At 38.5% G+C, this 21138-nt stretch overlaps 1 protein-coding gene across 2 annotated transcripts in view; it reads right to left on the bottom strand.

Moving 5' to 3' along the window:
- The window catches only part of arfgef3 (ARFGEF family member 3), a 159728-nt gene that overhangs the window by 19720 nt on the left and 118870 nt on the right, over positions 1 to 21138 (bottom strand). For both annotated transcript variants that reach the window (XM_065249244.2, XM_065249251.2), the window contains exons 29-32: positions 17892 to 18006; positions 17661 to 17763; positions 6689 to 6820; positions 6337 to 6467 (exon numbers count right to left, since the gene is read on the bottom strand). In XM_065249244.2, coding sequence (XP_065105316.1) covers positions 6337 to 6467; positions 6689 to 6820; positions 17661 to 17763; positions 17892 to 18006 — 481 coding nt within the window. The remainder of the gene's footprint in view (positions 1 to 6336; positions 6468 to 6688; positions 6821 to 17660; positions 17764 to 17891; positions 18007 to 21138) is intronic.

Here is a 21138-nt window from a genome sequence, read left to right as displayed (position 1 = left end):
TGCTGTGATAATTCACACCTGTCTCTCTGACAGTCCTAAGCTTGGTGAATAGTATAAACAATTGGGTGAGCATTCTACCCATTTTGTCGAAATCTACTCCAGCAAAAGTTTTTTTCTGCCTGTCCATCTTTTATAGCATGTGGGTTTAATGACATAGGGTCAGGTGACACATATTTGGGCAAAGGGGTTTTGAAGATGAGGCTTGTCAAGTTGCATTTCAAAAATCACTTACAGGACCATTAAAGCGATACTCCAGCCAAATATCAAAATTACCCTATGATGTACTCACACTCAAGCAATCCGAGACACATACAGTAATGTGCATAAGTCTTAGGCAATCACCACCAGACTTGTTGTTTTAGAAGTTTTAATGTCCATCCATATCTATTTTTCAATCTATTTTATTAAGATACAAACAGAAAATACAGGAAATATGTAAAAAAAGGACTAAATGTCTTCTTCAGGCATTGTCTGTGTTTAGTGTGACCTCTCTTGGCACTAAACACATCTTGAGGGTTTTTGATCAGAATGAAGTAAAAAGACATTTAAAAAGAAATTAGGATTTAATTTCATTTAGGTTTAAGAGATCCTGCAGTTTCCTGCTATTGCTCAAGTGGAAGGCGAGTTTTACCATCCGTTTAAATTTATATACAGTTTTTAATACTATATACTATACTATATACTAATACAATTCCTGTATTTTCTGTATGTATTCTATTAAAGAAACAATGATATATGATCACTATAACATTGCAAAAACAACAAATCTAATTCTGGCATGGTGGCCTTAGACTTTTAAACAGTACTGTATGTCCATTATCTTTCAGATGAACACATTTGGAAGTATTTTAGTAAAGATCCTTGATTTTTCAAGCTTACAATGAAATAAACAACAACTACAAACAACAACTGACTTTGATGACCAAAAAAGTGCACCCATCCTTCACAGAGGTAATCCACGCTGCTCCAATAGGTTAATAAAAGGTCTTTTGCAAGTAATCAATGATTTAAGTAAATGTTTTTGTGTAAGAAAAATATCCATATTTTAAACTTTATAAACAATAAAAACCAGCTTCCGGTAACAACGCCATCTTTGACTCACACAACTCATGAGAGTCACTATGCAACGCACCCATGGCAAAGAGCGCTCACTAGGCTTAAACTCTTGTGTGAATCGCATAGGTCCAAGATGGCGTCTTTAGCAGAAGCTAGTTCTTATAGTTTAAAAAGTTTGAAATATGAATATTTTTCTTACACAAGAACATTTACTAAAATTACTCCAAATGTGTTAATCTGAAAGATGATGGACATATGTATCTTGGATATCCCTTGGTATCCCTTTAAGGCTTATATAATACATTCAAAGATGTTCTTTGCGATTGTTGCTGTATGCCACACGCATTAAAAAAAAAGTATTAATAAAGAAATACAATTTCATCTATTGTACTTTCCTTTTTTGTAGAAAACAAATGTTCACTTGATGTTAACTTAAATCATGAAATATTAAACTGAAGATAAACAGCACAGCATGCAATTTGTGTTTGCAGCGGCCTTACCCAATTTTTCTGCCAGCAAGCGAAACCATAAAAGAACAAGAGAAGAAACAACCTCAAATTATTCTTAATTGATTATGTATTGAAAAACATTTAAATTGAAATCTAAATACCTACTTTTTAAATAATGGTACTTTTAATGACATAATAGGATGGTTTCCCAGGCCGTGTTTAAATCTAGTCCCAGACTCAAATGCATGTTTGATTCGTCTTAACTGAAACTTCACTGACACATCTTAAAATATATCAGTGTCATGTTATGTTATGTCTCAAGATGCACAGACACCAGAGCCTTTTTCACACAGACATTATAGAAAATACACAGTAAATGCATCCGGGATTTGTCGGGAATCATTCGATTCTTGGTCCATTCACTATGCCAAAGATTGGTCGTAATAAGTGTTTTCATTCAAACAGATACCGTAAATATCCTATAAAGACATGTGACGTGAAGTCCTGCACTTGGTAGTTTTTTTCTCCACAGCATCTGAAGTTTGCTTATTATCCAATATTTATCTCTCCAGAAACCACTCGCTTGCATTTTTGTTTATGATAAGACTATGAAGGAGTGCGCAACTAATATGCTGGTGAATGATCTCAGTTTGATATATGACGAGATACCTTCACTCCAGTTTGCAGACATTTGTCAATGTGAATGTAAGTGCGCATTTAAAAAACACTGTTTTGAAAAGCTGAACGATATATCTTGTTGCGTTGACGGGCAGGCATTTTTGTTTATTATAAGCTTATATGAGCGTGTAACGCGCTATTTTTTTATGTTGCTGACTGATCTCTGCTTCAGTGTGGAGAGTGATGAGCTACTTGATATCTGCTGCAGTCCAGATGTGCAGACATTTCTTGTCATGAATGTTAATCTGCATGTAAACCCCTGGTTTTAAAAGAGCTGAACCATAACTTCATGTTGCCATTAGGGGTGTAATGATTAACCGTGCAGATGCGCGTTTTCTCAATAAATGAATCTGAATGAATTACGGTGAAATCCCGGCACATCTGAATGCCAGGGGGCGCTCTCGTGCAGAAACTCCCTTTGTGCCACAGAAGAAGTATCATTACAAACGCTATTCCATGTCTACAGGAATATTTATATCGCTGTTCTTCAGATTGTTTCAGGTATTTTCATGATAATAAAGAATATTTTGAATTATTTTGTTTAATGAAAGTTGCTTTTTTAAATGCACGTTATAAATGACTCAGACTCATAATGATTTTAGATTGATAAGGACTTCCTACTGACCAAATGCCGTAGTACACGCACAAGCTGTGCATGAAACAAAGAATCGCAGCCTTGCGATTCAGAATCGATTTCAGACAGGCACTTTTAATGGGACCCGCGATTTAATCGTTACATCCCTAGTTGCACATGGTCCTCACTATAACATGCCCCTTACGGCACTGTTTCTGCTTCTCAATCACACTGAGGGTTTCAGTGTGATATCTTACGCCAATACTCTTTCCGGGAGCGAAGCCAGAACATTTGCGGGACGTGTTTGCGTTCACACTGAAGCTTGTCTGCCAATTTTTCTGGTATTTTCTGGGACCAAAGTGCTGTGTGAATGAAGTTCAGAAGTGTTTTTTGTAAGGCATGTTTGTAAAACAACTTGAATGTCCTAATATAACTAAGCCCTAGTATTGGATTAATCTAACCCTGTCTGGGAAACCGCTCCATTATGTTTATTATGAATAATGAACATGAAACATTGGTAGCACATTACAGTATGGGTACATTTGTTAACAATATTTAATTAGGGAGTTAAAGTTGCAATATGTAACTTTATTCAGTTAAAAATATACAAATATCAGTTGTTGAGTAATACATAAAGCGGCGGTTTCCCAGAAAGGGATTAGACTAGTCCTAGACTAAAATAAATGTAAGAGCTGTCCAAACTGAAAACAACTTGCACTGAAATATCTTAAAATACATCAATGCCCTTTGTTTTGCCTCAAAATACACACAAGTAAGTTTTTAGTAAGGCCTAGTCCTGTCTTAAACTAATCCCTGTCCGGGAAACCAACCCAAAAAGTCTATGCTTAAAACTGCCTTCTTGACCCTGAAGCTTATAATAATGATTTATAAATTCAGCGGTTGGATCGGACTTTGTGGGGCGTTTAATCTGGACAATTTTTGATGACAATCACCTGGGGAACCTCACATTAATCAATTGCTTATTCTGATTACATTACCTGTTTTTCAACATCTGAGGGGATTAAAGATTGACGACTTCTGTCGAACTGTAACATGATTTGTTTTGAAAGACTTATGTTTTTTTTATTATCACTTGCCATCGTGAATCATAATAAAGTAAGGAAACAGTCTAATTGTTTATCTACTTGCTCAGTAACTGATTTTTACAATACCTAAAAAAGTTAGGAATAGCTTTAACAAAGACCAATAATTACTTTAAAAATACGAGGAGCTCAAATGCAAAAGCCTCAAATCCTTTTGCTTTTAATCCGCTTAATCGGGTCATTGAGAAATATAGGTTTGTTGGCAGAATCCACTAAGAGTCTGATGAAAAAGTGCTCATTTACAAGAAAAAATGTCAGATGCACTCAGGGGGTCTTGCATTTGAGCTATATATCTATATTGCTCATTGATAGCTCTTGTTAGCGAATGCATTTGTTTTTGTTAATAATTAGAACAGAAACATAGAAACATCTAATGTGTAAAGGACATGACCATAATTAATCATATTGATCTATGTAATTATTACTGCCTATGGTGGTTAAGAGCCAAGATATAAAGAGCACATATTATCTACTCACGATTTTATTAATTTCCTTTGGTGTGTAGGTGTGTATTAGTACATGTTAACGATATGCAAAAGGTACTAATCTCAAAGTAACCAATGGCGCAAGTTATCGTTTCCAACGTAAATCAATTTTCTTGGACTACAACAAACACACGGATTGTAGCTAGCAGTTGACTTCCTGGGCCTGTTGACGTGGACACAACGGTCATTAACATAATTCCTCCCGCATCTGACTCACAGCTTGTAGTAGTCTATGTTTTCATAGTTAAAGAATTTACTACAGACTAAACCATGATTCAAACACGAGTTTTGTACAGTTCAGAGTAGCACTTTTTGTTTGTCGTTTATACAATCACAAATGCAGACATGGTTTTAATGTTTTAGTATCCTTACTGTCAGGAATCGGGACGAAAGGCGAGGAACACGAAGGAGGATGCAGTTGCAGGTTACGGACAAAATTACATTTATTCAAATAAATAACATCAAACAAAACACGAGCAAACCAACAGGCAGGTAAAACTGGAACAAAACAGAGCACAACAGGTAACAGGCGACGATGAACCGGTGAGTGAATGACAGAAAACAAGGGTATAAATACACAGACAATCAAACAAGGAACAGGTGTAATGAGTTAATGTAATCAGTCAATGAAAGTCCAGGTGACAAGGATCAGAGACAAACACAAAACATGCCACGGATCGAACCGTGACACTTACCTTACCAATCTATTACGTGCTGCTCAAGCCGCCCTGGCAAAGGTGATCGATCAGCAGTGCTGGGCAAGCTACTTGGAAAATGTAGTGAGCTAAGCTACCAGTTACTTCACATTAAATGAAGCTTCACTACACTGAAGCTACCCCCCTGGGAAATGTAGCAAGCTAAGCTACATCAATAGTAGCTTGCTACATCCAAGCTACTTTATTATTTTTAACCAGTTTTATTATGTAATTATTTATTCAGTTTCCATTTAGCATTTTGGTAATTATAGGCAATACAAGCATAATGTAGTGTAGTCCTAGGTACTTCACATTTTTGGGCTGTTTGCTGGACTTATCCTACTCCCAGAATAAAATGCATGTTTGAGCTGCCTTTAGTCAAAAACACCTGGCCCTGACATATCTTAACACAAGGATCTCCAACGTGGGCCCGCAGGCAGCAGGTAGCCTGCACAGAGTCTGTGAGGTGCCCGCCAAAGCACATTCTATTAATAGTTTCAATTGTAATATTTATTACATGTTTTTATATTAGCTTGGCTTGGTGACATAACCCAATCAGAGGTAGAGTACAAGTCTTCACAGAATGCGAGTGGTAATGTTTTGTATGAATAAAGGCTGCACAACTCGAAAATACGGAACAAACGGCGTCCTGTGTCAATTCAAATGATGCGCTTATTCTCAAATTCAGGACGACTTCAGAAATGTTTGGAAAATTGTAGCTTGTGTGGAAGCTACCTCACTACTTGGTCAAAAAAAGTTGAAGTTAAACTACTAGCTTCGCTACTTGTAGTGAAGCTACTGCCCAGCACTGTCGATCAGCTTGGTCATCTGCATTTTCTGGATTTGTCTCATATTGATAAGGTAGTAAACTCGATATTAACTCCTGTCAGCATATGTGAGCTAAACATGTTAAGGACCGTCACATTTCCGTCTGACATCAGAGGTATTCAGGCCAATCACAATGTACTGGTAAGCTGGCCAATTGGGGACACAGCACGGTGAGCTTTGTACAAAATCAGAGCATTTGAGGAAGGCAGGGATATCTGGAATGTGGAAAATAATGTGTTTTTTGAACCATAAAAACACTGCTCTTGGGGGCTCTGCTCTTGTAGCGTCCGGTAGCACTGTCTTGTGTGTTTGTTGTATGAAATTGTTTGTCTCGCTTATGTGTTTTTTATTTAGCATTGGCTTTCTTCTAAGTATATTACTACAATAAACCATGCAAATACATTGTATTATACCAAATACACAAAATAAAATTGTCTGTAGTAAATGTTTAAATGTTGATCCACTGACCTCTTCTGGGTGTGACCATTTGAATGCTGATCGTCAGGAAGCTCAATAATCAGCACACAGGATTGAGCGTGCTCAAACCCTTCCTTGTTGCTTGGAGTTTTAGGTGAGCACTGTGTGTCCAGCATGAAGACCTTATAAAAGATAATATTATTTTATCAAAGAATCACACACATAATAGCTGTTTAATCAAGTGATTTTACCACAAGTAAGAAGGTTAGCAATTTAAAGCCAGAGCTATTAGTTTTATACCTGTAACTTTTCTTTGAATAGTGTAATAGAGTATATTTGTGCGGCAATTGTTAGATAATGCTGTCTGAGTAATGTCTTTAAACAATGTGAGGTGTACAGGTACCTGCTGGGCCATGGCACGGATCCTCATATACTCAGCCTCTGCAGAGGGGGAATGTGAAGGGGCTGCTACTTTCACTTCACATGCATCTCCTGTAAAACTGTCTGAACCGCTTCGGAAACAAGCCAGCAGATTCTATCAGAGACCGGAGAACAATTACATCAGTACACTGGGATTTTTAAACTTCATGATAGTGTAAGGATGGTGTCAAATCCTGACTAAAGGTAGCTCAAACCTCCAAATAGCTGAATCCAGAGGGAACCATTTTCTAAAAACATTCTGTTGAATTAACATCAAGTCCTGTTGAATCAACATCTGAAATCTTTCTAAAAAGATTTCACATCTACGTCCAAGACAAACCAAGACAATTTGCGGAGACAGAAAAGTCACACCTCACCAAGATTACTCACATCTGTTTCCTGTCTCCCCCATCCTCATTCTCTCAGCTCAGAGCACCTTGAATCTCGCTTATAAACTGTGTATAAAATGTTATGTTTTCCATGCACAAAGAATCTAAATCTGGTCTTGTTTGATATCATCTGAAACAACAGAATTTAATGATAAAGTGTAACAATAAATTAAGCAAAGTTCACTCGATGTTTAGAGACACCTCCCACTTATGAGGTGCTGCCCCCTAGGTCCACAAGACCCAATCACCAACAACTTCCTATCATTATTACAATGCTTTGTTCTATATGGATATATAAAGTGCATATGTGAAGTTACTTTTTTGTGAGATAAATACATCATGTTCCAAATTATGCACATATGCCATTTTTGTTTATTTTTCCAATACAGTCAGTAAGTTTACACATTTAATTTTTCCCCTTAACACTTATATGGCATGGTGTGGATGTTATTCTATTTAAATGAAATACAAATGTCAAAATGAATCCACCCCACAAGAATATTATTACAAGCACGAACCTCGCTTAAAGGGGAGAGGGGGTGGTGTAGCTACAATCTTCAATAAATTATTAAAAATAGTGATGCACCGATGTATCGCCGCCGATATTTATCGGCCGATTTTTGATGAATTTTAAACCATCGGCATATCAGCAATAGCACGAGAAAGGCCAATACCGATTGTTTATTAATTAACTGCATAAAGAAATCCATTATATGTAAAAAATTAGTTAATGTTGTTAATAAAATAAATGCTGGATAGCAAAAACCACCTTTTAAGGTTGTCATGCTGTCTTATTATATTTGTTTTAGCTTAATTTGTGCCTCTCTTATTATGTTGGTCAGTTGAATGTTAATTAGATCCAATCCATGTTCAGTAAAAATAATTTGATGCAGAAATAAACTAGCTTATAGACCAGCTGTAAAATAGTGTATACAAGTGTTTAATATTGGTATCGGTATCGACCAGAAGTTGTCTGTTTAAATCTGTATCGGTATCGGCCCAAAAAAATCCTATCGGTGCATCCCTAATTAAAAGTAAATCATAAATCTGAACTAAAATTTAATTCATTTGAAATAATGTTGTTAAATATGGAAATTACTGATCGTAACAACAAACAGCTTACTTTCGTGCTAGCTACGATCTACAGACCTCCAGGCCACCACTCAGACTTTCTTAAAGAAATTGCAGATTTTCTTGTCTGAGATAGTAGTCACTGTAGATAAAGCTCTTATCACTGGGGACTTTAATATCCAGGTTGATAACCCAAAAGATGCATTAGGACTAGCATTTATAGATCTTCTAAATTCTCTCGGTAAAAAATGGAACGAAATTATAGAAGTACATAGTTAGAGGAATGGCGTGCAGCATGGAAAGAGTGTTCAATACAGACTACAGGCTATAAAAACCACCAGATCTACCTATGTCAGCAAACTCATTAAAGAAAATCATTATAACCCACGTTTCCTCTTAAGTACATTTGTGAAACTGAGTAGAAACAAAGAACAAACAGAAACTGATACAAAATTTCAACACAGTAGTAACAACTTTATGAACTTCTTTACTAACAAAATTCAGTTATTAGGGAAAACATCTAGCTACGCAAGCAGCCACCAATCTACCCAGTAATACAATTTATACTAGATTACCATGAACATCTTGAGTCATTTAAAGCTACTACAATAGAAGAGCTCTCTAAATTAGTAACATCATCCAAATCATCGTACTGTATTTAAGACCCCATTCCCACAAAATTACTTAAAGAGGTTTTCCCTGTAGTGTCAGACCCAGTATTAAATATATTTAACTTATTGCTAAAACTAGGGTACATTCCAACAGCTTTTATCAGACCTCTCATTAAAAAAACATACCTTGACCAGGGAGATCTTAATAACTTCAAACCAATCTCAAATCTACCTTTTCTTTCGAAAATATTGGAAAACATAGTGGCAAGCCAGCTACGCACATTCTTAGTGAATAACACTACGTATGAAAAGTTCTAATCAGGATTAAGGCCCCACCATAGCACAGCTATGCATAGCATAGACAGCGCTGCTTAGAGTTACAAATGTCCTCCTTTTAACATCCGATCGTGGTTAAATCTCAATTCTTATATTAGTAGACCTTAGTGCAGCCTTTGACACAATAGATCACACAATCTTACTCAATAGACTAGAAAACTATGTTGGCATTAGTGGTCAGGCGTTATGATGGTTTATCATGTTATCCAACCAATCACTATCATTTTATTTATGTAAATGAGGAAGAGTCATATCACTCCAGGTTAAATACGGTGTACCGCAGGAATCAGTATCCTGTTCTCGTTATATATATATATATATTACCTCTAGGAGACATTATCAGGAAACATAACATAAGTTTTCACTGCTATACGGATGATACCCAGCTTTACAACCTAGCGACACCAATTCTGTAAACTAACTGTAAACTAATACTGACTGTATTAGTGATATAAGTCAGTGATTCCCAACCGGGGGTACGCGTACCCCAGGGGGTACGTGAAGAGTCTCCAGGGGGTACGCGAAAAGATTTAGATTTTGCTTTGATCTCATTTACTTTTAATAAAAATATATTTTGTTCGTCCAGTCATTGACATAAGATTGATTTTTGTGAGGAAAGCATTGTAAAAAGGACAACTTTAAATGTAATTTTAATCTTATTAATATTATTAGCCGTCGTGAGTAAATGCGCTGCATGCTCCAAAACGCATTAGCGATGTCCAACTCAAGAACGATTTGCGTGTGATTTACTACAAAAGCGCAAATAAAATACACAGGCACAATAATGACATAAGCACATTTCCATAATGACCATTGCAGTCTACTAAGAGCAGCGCAAATTAGTACAGAGACCTCGGCAGGACATTGCAATGAAAATGCAGACTGCCGAGTGTGAAAATCCAGCTAAAAGCACACTAAGAACCGGAGGACGGAGGACAAAAGATGACGGGTAAAAGAAGTTTTGAAAAACCTGATTTGACTTCTCCTCGTGACTTCTCCTCCTCTTTTCTCCAGCAAATTAAACGTAGCATAGGTTTGGCAAAACTATATATATTTTTTTTTAAAGTATGTTCCTCTGGCAAAATTTAATACTCTCCTCACATTAATGTTGCTTCTAAAAGGAAAACTTCTTCAAATGCATATGCAATAAGGTCGCAAAAGTAACACCTTTTCAGAGCTAAATATCTACTGCGTGTCTTTAGTAAGATCAGTCGTTATGAACGCCAAAACGATGGTTTGCACCAGCTGTTAGTAAATCTGGCCCTTAAAGGGGTCATATGATGATTTTTTAATTTTATTTGTGAAATAAGTCTTTGGCATTCCCAGAGTCCGTATGTGAAGTTTTATCGCAAAACACCCTACAGATAATTAATTATAGCATGTCAAAATTGACATTTTATAGGCCTGAGCAAAAATGTGCCGTTTTTGGGTGTGTCTTTTAAAATGCAAATGAACTGATAAAATGCAAACACTGATCGCAATGATGGTTGTTTGTTGAAATAAACATGCTTCATCAGTCAGTAATTTTTACTTTAATGTTTAAAATTAAGTTATTAATTAATTAATATTACTAATTATTTGTCTTTAAAACACAACTTTGGTTTAGTTTTCGATGAAGGGGTACTTGAGCCTTACTGATAGGGCTGTGGGGGTACTTAGGGCTAAAAAGGTTGGGAACCACTGATATAAGTGACTGGATGGCACATAACTTCCTTATGCTAAACTCTAATAAGACAGAGATACTTATTATTAAACCAAATCGCTCAAAACAAAATATGTCAGATTACAAGTTGCCCATAGGTAGCTGCACTGTGATGCCATCTTCCACGGTTAAGAACTTAGGTGTGGTGTTTGACCGCAATTTGTCCTTCGATAGTCATATCTCCAATGTCTGCCGCAGAGCATTTTTCCATCTGAGAAATATCTCAAAAATACACCATATGCTGTCTGCATCAGATGCAGAGAAGCTTATCCACGCTTTTATGACCTCTAGAATAGACAATTGTAACTCGTTACTCGGGGGATGCAATGCAAATCAGGTAAACAAGCTTCAGCTAGTTCAAAACGCCGCTGCAAGAGTGCTTACTCGTTCTAAGAAGTATGACCACATAAGCCCAATTCTGGCATCTTGCTACCAGTCAAATATAACATACAATTTATAATACTACTAATCACCTACAAAGCCTTTAATGGCCTAGCATTCTCGTATCTTAGAGAATAAATATCAGAATACAATCTATCACATACACTGCAGTCGCAAAATTCTGGTCTCTTAACTATCTCTAGATTATCAAAAGTAGATGTTTACAGAGGCAGATGTTCGACAGGAGCTGACTAGGTGCAAAGTTGGCAAGGCCATGGGGCAGGATGGCATCCCTGCCAGGGTGCTCAAGCTTTGTGCAATGGATCTCTCCCCGATTTTCTATTCAATAATGCATGAGTCATACAGTACAGCATGGTGGCCCACCCTATGGAAAATCTCTACCATCATTCCTCTACCAAAGAAACCCCGCCCGTCAGAGTTCAACCATTACAGGCTTGTTGCTCTCACACCCATAGTAAGCAAATGCTATGAAAAATTGATGCTCCGCAAAATCTTGTCAACTGTCAATCCACAGCTGGACAAATATCAGTTTGCCTACAAAGCCAGGCGAGGGACGGAGGATGCTGTTGTATGTCTCCTTCATACCCTCCTTCAACATCTGGAAACATCTGGTAACTCTGCTGCAGTTCTCTTTGTGGACCTAAGCTCAGCCTTCAACACAATCCAACGTCATCAGATGATAAGAAAACTACACCAACTCAATGTTGCACCTAATTACATCCATCTGATTCACAGTTTCTTGAGCAACAGGCGAGGATAGGGTCTGTCATATCGAACACCATTATAATTAACACTGGAGCTCCTCATGGCTGTGTCTTCTCTCCCTTCCTCTACACGCTCTACACCAGCAGCCATATCACCCTGTAGCCCAAGACAGCTTGCCCACTGAAGCTAAGCAGGGCTGAGCCTGGTCAGTACTTGGATGGGAGGTGTTAGTGAGACCAGCAGGGGTCTGTGGTAACACCCTGTGGTCTGTGTGGGTCCTAACACCCCAGTATAGTGAAGGGGACACTATACTGTCAACAAGCACCGTCTTTCGGATGAGACGTTAAACCGAGGTCCTGACTCTCTGTGGTCATTAAAAATCCCAGGATGTCTTTTGAAAAAGAGTAGGGGTGTGCCCCGGCATCCTGGCCAAAACTTGCCCATTGGCCTACTAACCATCCCTCATACTAATTGTCTATATCACTCTATCTCCTCTCCACTAATAAGCTGGCGTGTGGTGGGCGTTCTGGCGCAATATGGCTGCCGTCGCATCATCCAGGTGGATGCTGCACATTGGGAGAGATTCCCCTGTTCATATGTAAAGTGCTTTGAGTACTGAGAAAAGCGCTATATAAATGTAAGGAATTAATTACACCAATGACTGTATTAGTCCTTCACCCATCACAACATACTACAAATACTCCGACGATACTGCAATTCTGGCTCTTCTCAATGATCATACCACCATTGCTGCTTACCACGATACAATATCACACTAAACACACTGGTGCCTAGACAATTTTCTCCATCTCAATGTTGAGAAAACAAAAGAAATGGGGCCGTATTCACAAAGCATTTTATCTTACCACTAACTGTGGGTTCACACCAGCCGCGGAAGAGGCGGCAAAAACGCGTGAACCGCGTCCAGTTTGCCGCTTGAACATTTTGAGTTTACTCGCTTAATCCGCGCGTGAACGCCGCGCGTGAAATTCTAGTCATTCGAGAAATTCACGCGGAAATCCGCGTCATGGGAGGGGCTTCTGCGACTCCGCGGAGACTACACCACTCCGCTCGCTTCCTGTAATCACGTCACTACTACAGCAAGCTCCTGATTGGTTAACGCGGCGCGGAATTCCGCCAAAGTTCAGATTTTTGAACTCACGCGTTTCCCGCGGCAACGCTCAATTCGCGCGGACCGCGCGGAACGCCCCGCGGCTTCCGCGCGTTCCGCGCCATCCGCGCCGCGGCTACCGCATGCACCGCGCCGCAGGATGCCTAATCGCGTGTTTGCATTGACTTAACATGTAAATCATCCGCGCTTGCCGCCTCTTCCGCGGCTGGTGTGAATGCACAGTAAGAGTACTCCTAAATCGCACTAAAAGATTTTAGCTAGGAGTTTTCTCTTAAAAGTTATTTCACAACGCCTTTCAGACCTACTTTTAGTAAGGAAAAATGATAACTCCTAAACTAAGAGTGAGTCTTCGTTGCTACGGATGACGTCAATTCTCATGCACGAGCTGCCTCGCAATGACCACGGTGATTGGTTGTTAGATGACAGGGCTGTCATGCGTAACATAACACAGACGCACCAAATCATGGAATTACAACATCGAAATATGTCTGTGTCCTACACAAAATAATAATAGTAATGCCATCGAAATGCATATATTTAAGAAAAGTCGTGAATGAAATTTAATTAAATCAAGGTAGCCTAATACCCAAATGAAAACCGGCAATTGCCTAATAATAAAAAACGACATTACTTTAACACTTGCTTGATTTATTGACATCCTATTAGCCTAAATATACTACTTAAAGCAAGGAAATGTTGCCCATATTAAAGAATCCTAATGTAATAAATAAATGACGGTGGATTATGAACTCGCCAAAACGGAAAAGAAAGCCCAACTGGATGCAGGATCAGTTACTGCTGCTGTCCCAGTTGGTGCTGGAAAAAAGAAACGTAATAAAAGGGAAATTCGGCACTGAGATATCAAGCAAAACTAAGCGTGAGACATGCGAGACAATGATGCGCGGGTCAATGTACAAAACAACCGGCACCCGACCAACGTTTTCAACTAACCCGCCCGCAAGTCGGACCGCAAAAAATCAGCGGGTGACCTTAGGCATCCGCTCATTTCGGATCAACCCGCGCATTACTGATGGGAGAGGATTTGTTGCAGATCAATGCAGCATTCCCGCTTGTGTCGCGGACCCCGGACGACTGCGAGAGGCGGTGGTATGCATTACAATCGCAGTAGAGGGTTGAGATTGCAGCCTTTAAACCGACTAGCATGGCAACAGGTATGCCTATAATATTAAATATTTAATTTCATTATTGTTTCATGTAATTCTAAAAAACTTCCTGCTTGCCATGAATGTAATGAATTATGAAACAAATGGTATAAACAATATGCTTACATTAAAGTGTGCTTTTAAGTATGTGCAATGCTTTTGAGTTGGTGAAACTGTCCATGTTAAGGAGGATCAGCACCTAAGGCATTTTAAGATCCTTTGTGAATAGGTCTTAGTGAGTTAGGAGTCCTCTCGACTTCTTTTAAGCTGTCCCAGACTTAGGTGCTACTTTTAGGGCTAAAATGCTTTGTGAATTACTCTTAGTGAAAAAAATTAGGATTCCTAAATTTAGGAGTGACACGCCCAGTATTTTTAGGTCTCAGTCAGATCTCCATTCATGGCAACATCATAGAACAGGTGGAGAAATTCAAATACCTTGGACTCACCCTTAGAGCCCTGCAAGCCCGTCGGGTCCCTCATAAACGGATTCGTTCGCAAAAGCTGCAGACCCTGTTTTAGTTTGAGAACTCAGACGTTGCGCTGCAGTGTAAATGAACGTAGATGGAGTCTTATGTAAACGAACAGCTCATGTTAATGTGACAGCGCATCATTTTCAAAGTAAAAATTATTTTTATTCAGGTAAATGGAGGTTTGCAACGGAGGTTTTGCCAAAAATAGTAAACATCTACCAACCAGCTATTATAAACGCTATATCAGATTGTTTTATGTATCCTTAAAGATAATGTCTGTTTTATATTTATGTTTGAGTATTGTTGGGTTTGAATATTGTTGTAATGTTGTTTATGTTTTGTTTAAATTTAGTTAGCTTAATACGAAAGATAGACCATAATTTTAAACGCCATATAGGGCGTTGTAAAGGTCAATTTGAAGGTAGAATTGTAATGGGTCAGACATTATTTCCGAGTTTAATTTAAGTTTTTCTTGCTACTTTAAAATAAATTTCGTTTCATATAATTTGTCTCTTAATTTTAATCGATGTTTTGTTGATAAGTTTATGGACTATAAATTAATAAAAACAAAAAATCAACGTCATATTAATATTTAATGGTCGTTTAGCCGATTGCGCTTTTTGCCATTTTCTGTGTTGCTAGCGGATGACGTGCACGGACCTCGCACACTTTTAAAAATTAACGTCATACTAATTTTTATTTATTAATTGCACACTGAACAGCGACAGGTAAGGGAAGGGAAGTTATTTAGTGCTTTCTGAAGAATACAGTCAGTTGTAAGATGGACTGTAAGATCATAAATATGAACTGTGAACAATGAGCTATTATAACTCCCTACATTAAAGCAATAAGCATTTCTGTAGGCTAAAGCTATACTTCACCTCTTATTATGTTTGAGAACGCGTGTCCGAGAGAGAGAGAGAGCACGCATCAAAGAGCGCGCGCGTCAGAGAGAGAGCTTAAAAGTAATTGATATTGGTCTCGGGTCAGGTCGGGTTCGGGCTGAAAAAATTGCAGGCATTGTCGGGCTGGGGTCGGGTAGGGCTTGAACATGTCGGGTCAGGGCCGGGTTAGGGCTGGAGTTTTAAGCCCGTGCAGGGCTCTACTCACCCTGGACAACAAGCTCACTTTTGACCATCACATAACAGACATCCAAAAACGCTCACAACAACGTCTGCATGTTCTACGAAAACTCAGCTCCCTTTGCATTGCCCCTCGTCTTCTGTTACTTCTGTATATGAGCATCATCCAGCCCATTTTGTTATACTGCTCCACTAGTTTTTACACTATGCTGTCAGTCACTAACAAAAACAAACTCAGTAAAATCACACACATAGCTTCAAAAATAATACATTCCTCTACACCTAACATTTCAGAACTTAATGACAGAGCAATAGCCCAATCTATAACAACGGACACAGAGCACCCCCTCAACTTCAACTTCACTCTCCTGCCCTCAGGCCGCAGGTATAGGACCCTGACAAGGAGAAGGGCTCGTTTCAAAAAGAGCTTTGTACCATCGGCGATCTCAATCCTCAATAAGTTACAAAGCTGAACATTCACCATCTTGTGTTTTGTTGTTGTTGTTTTTGTGTATATATGTTTGTACTAGCTGCGTGTGCTGTATGACAGTTTGTGAAAACAAATTTCCTGTTTACAGGACAATAAACTATCTATCTAAATAAAGTCGGGAGGTTTATCTCCTAGGGCTTTTTTCAACCCCAGGGACTCAGCCGACATTGGCTTAAACACCCTCTTGTATACGATACATTACTAAAACGCTCGCTTGTAAAGTTTATTCATAGCCGCTGTATTTTGTATTTTATTACTTATATTGTCTGTAGATTTTTCTGTATTTTCCCCTGCTTCTATTAATATAAAGCTGCTTTGAAAAAATTACCAATTGTGAAAAAAGCACTATATAAATAAAAATTGAATTGAAAAGATATTTTAATACTTTGAAAAATAAGCAAAATATGCTGCTCCAAATTATTATTCAGAATGCGCTTTAACCAAATGTATAATGATATAATGGATTTTAATGATCCAAAAACAGATATCTGTCCAAAAACAGATATCTGTCCAAAAACAGATATCTGTCAAATGTGCTGCATGGACACAAAACAAACATGTCCAAAAACAAACACAATGTAACATAAAAAATTGTAAAACACAATGTCTGTTTATATGGCAAAACATCTTTTGTTTGTTAAATGTAAGTTTTTGATGATGACCAAGCGGTTAGTGGCCAACAGTAAATTGACAACATGTTTGATCAATTTAGCCTCTCAAATCAACACGTCACTTGCCTACAATAAACCGTCTACATAAAATATATATTTCAAGTATATCACAATGTTAGTTTAAATATTTATTATCAACACACACTATTTTTAAAAAGCAGAAGTACTCTATAGGCTGCTCTGCTCGCAATCACAACGAGGTGCAGAAAAAATATAAAAAGGGCTCATCAAAACAAAAATAAAATGACGTAAACATGCAGGTTGCGTTACCTTACACCTTCGCTATGTATATGTTGTTTTTTTAAAATGTATGGCTTTACCACAGAACATGTATCTACAGTTAAACTAAGGAAAAAGTCAATACTCAAACATGAAAAAGATGACACAGCCTTCTTGCATACCTGGAGGCAGAAGTCTTTTATAGATTATGTCTTGGATGCTGTGTGCATAGATTATGTGCAATATCCAAGTTTTTAATCCAAGTGCGGTGTTTGTTGTGTGATGCAAAGTGACACAAGTTACAGAACATTTTGGTGTAGTACCAAAAAGCTTTTTGTTAATGCATAAGCTGTTTTTTTGGGCATGTTTATGCAGGGGTGGGCATTCCTGGTCCTGGAGGGGCACTGTCCTACAAAGTTTAGCTCCAACCCTGTAAAGCTAAACTTTGCAGGACAGTGGCCCTCCAGGACAAGGAATGCCCAACCCTGTGTTAATGTTATAATCATACGCACCTTTACAGGTTCCAGGGTGGCAGAAAATGCATCCTGCAGGGCACAGCATGCTAACCGCCACATCTCCTCGGAGAAGATAGGCCCCGCTGTAACTAGAACATACCTGGAACACAACCAGCATTGAAGACCAACTAAATATGTCTACTGCTATCATACAGGAGGCACAATACCTAATCAAATGTAGCATCATTTTACTGTTATTTCAAAATCATGTAAATGGTCTTCTGATACCTGATACAGGAGCAGCCAACTCTGGATATGGTCTCAGCTGGTTCAGCCACACAAGACACCAGCAGTTTAAAGAGATCTTTCAGCATCAAGTTAATTAGATTCTCATAGCCAATATCTACAAACACAGCAAACACATTGTACAAGCTCTTAACATGCTCAAAACATTGTGGGCCCTATTACACGACAACAACATGTACTGTATGTAAATTTGCTGAATCAGTATACATGTAGCTAGCTTCTGAGATAACAGTAGTGGACACATATTTAGCAATACGAACACTGGAACAAACATTTACATGTGACTTTGCGGTGGTTTATTATTTTCTGTGCTTTGTAAATGTGCTTGTATTTATGCATAATGTATACATGAATATTAAACTTAATATAACTGAATTCACCATAACAGGGCCCAGATCGTCTTGGTTATGGATGTAACCCTCGTTCCCGTAAGGAGGGAACGGAGACGTCACGTTGTGACCGACGAATTGAGAACTCGCTTAGAGAGACCAATCTGCTTCGATATACTACTAAAACGGCAATGAACTTGGCATTGAGGTATTTGCATAATGCTGGCGCCGCCCCGCCAGGTGCGTATATAAGCCGCAACTGCAGAATACGAAATTAGCTTCTTTTCGCTGAGAAAGCCGGAAGAAAGTGACCGGCCATAAACAGCAGGGAGAAGCACCTGTGGCGACGGGACGGGACAGGATGTAACTGAGACGTTCCCTTTCAGTTGGTCACTACGACGTCACGTCGTAGAAAAATACTCGGAAAAATCCTCACAAAGGAACCCCGTTTAGGGGACGCAAAGTGGATGCCCAAGCCCAACACATAGGTTCGCAAGGATACAGCTAGTGAGAGGCTGACAGCCAATGCTCCGCAACATCAGCTGTCAAGGCAGCAGAGGAGTGACAAATCAAACCATTACGTATTTTTGTCTTAATGGACTTCCATACTGACACTTATTGTGAAGCACCAGTCGGAGGCTGCAAGCCGACTATGAGTCTGTTCTCCGTGCTCCTCCTGATGAGGAAAGAACACGAGAGGAGACAGGCTCGATTTGAACACTGTAATATCTAATGAACATATTAGGTGTCGCCCAACCAGCAGCTCTGCAGATGTCTGTTAGCGAGGAACCATGAGCGAGAGCCCAAGATGAGGCAACTCTCCTAGTGGAGTGCGCTGTCAAATTAAATGGACAAGGAATGCCCTGCAGATTATAAGCCAGGGCGATAGTATCAACTATCCAGAGGTGTCAAGTAACGAAGTACAAATACTTTGTTACCTTACTTAAGTAGATATTTTGGGTATCTATACTTGACTGGAGTAATTATTTTTCAGACAACTTTTTACTTCTACTCTTACATTTTCACGCAATTATCTGTACTTTCTAGTCATTACATTTTAAAAATCGCCTCGTTACTTCTATTATTTCGGCTTGTTTTCTTTTTATTACATTCCGGCTTGTCATCGTTAAAAAACCTATCTTGATAAATTGCATCATCCAGATGAATGCGATTGTGGTTGGATGAGAAGTATAAACATACACCATTCCGACACCCTATTGGTTTGTACGCAATCCCCGCCCCCCAGCTGACTGCAGATGATCAAAAGTTTGGTCGATAGCACTGCAAAGATAAACATAAAAGAACCGCGAGAGCGATTAGAAAGCATGCGGAGCAGTTTGCTCTCGCAATGCTTTGATATCATCCGCCATCCGTTTGTACAGTAACAGAACGCGGCATTCTGTCTTCAAATGGAAAAGTACGAAGTAAAACTCGCGCATCACTTTCAGGTCAGTTCACATTCACAAGCCTGTGTAAATATATAGCTGTCTGCTGACACCAACTCATCTGTGTGATTTAAATAGTGTAACAATACCAATTTATATCATATAACTTCAGTTGTTCAACTTAAATGACATTGTGCTGCGTTGCGTTTTGAAGCATGGCAAAGATATCTACGCTAAAGACATTTGTTGTTTTGTTTATGCTAATAACTGCCCTAAATTTTGTTTGCATTAACAAAACCTATTTAGCTGAATGCTTGAGTGTTAATTCAATCAAACACATAACCATACATACCAACTTTTGCTTTTGTTTATAGACATCAGCGGTTTCCTTAAACCTAACTTTTAATTTACTTACAAGAAAGACATTTAGTAATTCTCCAAAATTGCTTGGATTTATACTGACTAAAGTAAAGTATACTGAAGTCCATTAGCTACACAAGTACAGTGCAGAAATATAGGCTATAATATATAATAGCATATTTGTATAATTGTAGTTTGTGTTGCTGTCAAAATACAATTATAAATGATGATAACAATAGCATATTTCTATTCTCACACATTCTATAGTTGTGTGTGATTTTGTTGTTTTTTAACTAAAGAGGGCACCACTGTAAAAGTTTGGCCAGCAGCGGCCCTGCTCTGAAGTTTGACTTTTTGCACCATTACAATATTTATAGGCAACTAGACTCATATCTTCCTCTCTACGGAACACATTGTAATGCTCAGTAGTACACATATTTGGTTCTTTAATGCAGTTGTTATCAAACATTTTTTTTGCGGCCTCCCTTGTGTACAGTGGATTCCTTCACGACCCCCCAAAGAAAATGTATGACATAAACATTCAAAAACTTAAAATTTGAATTAAACAAAACATATTAAATTATACAATGTATTGCTTTTGTTTAGTAGCCTTATTTTTCTGAGGTTTAATTATTTAAACGTCTTTTTTATTATTAAGGCATAGGATTTGACATATAGATCATTTGTACATTCTGAGAGCCTTTTATTCTGAGGTTTAATTACACAGAATTTATAATAAAGTAATGTATTTCATAAAATATTATAAAACTGGGGCCCCTGGCATCATCTCGCAGCCCCAGTTTGAGAACCACTGCTTTAATGTATTTGTTTGCATTGTATTGAAATGTATTAATTTTTAATGGGCATATACCAGGGGTGTCCACTCCTGCTCATGGAGGGCCGGTGTCTCTGCAGAGTTTTATTCCAACCCTAATCAAACACACCTGATCCAGCTAATCAAGGTCTTACTAGGCAGACAAGATACTTTGAGGCAGGTGTGTTGAGGGAAGTTTTAGCTAAACTCTGCAGGACACAGGCCCTCCAGGACCGACTTTGGACACCCCTGGCATATACCGTATGTGGTTGAAACAGATAGCCTAGTGCAGGGGTAGGCAACATGGAGTGCCGATGTCCTGTAGTGTTTAGCTCCAGGTC

Source organism: Paramisgurnus dabryanus, chromosome 20 (assembly GCF_030506205.2).
Source record: "Paramisgurnus dabryanus chromosome 20, PD_genome_1.1, whole genome shotgun sequence".
Classification (NCBI taxonomy): Eukaryota; Metazoa; Chordata; class Actinopteri; order Cypriniformes; family Cobitidae; genus Paramisgurnus; species Paramisgurnus dabryanus.
The sequence above is the reverse complement of the archived record's forward strand: the minus strand, read 5'-3'. Positions and strand labels throughout refer to the sequence as shown.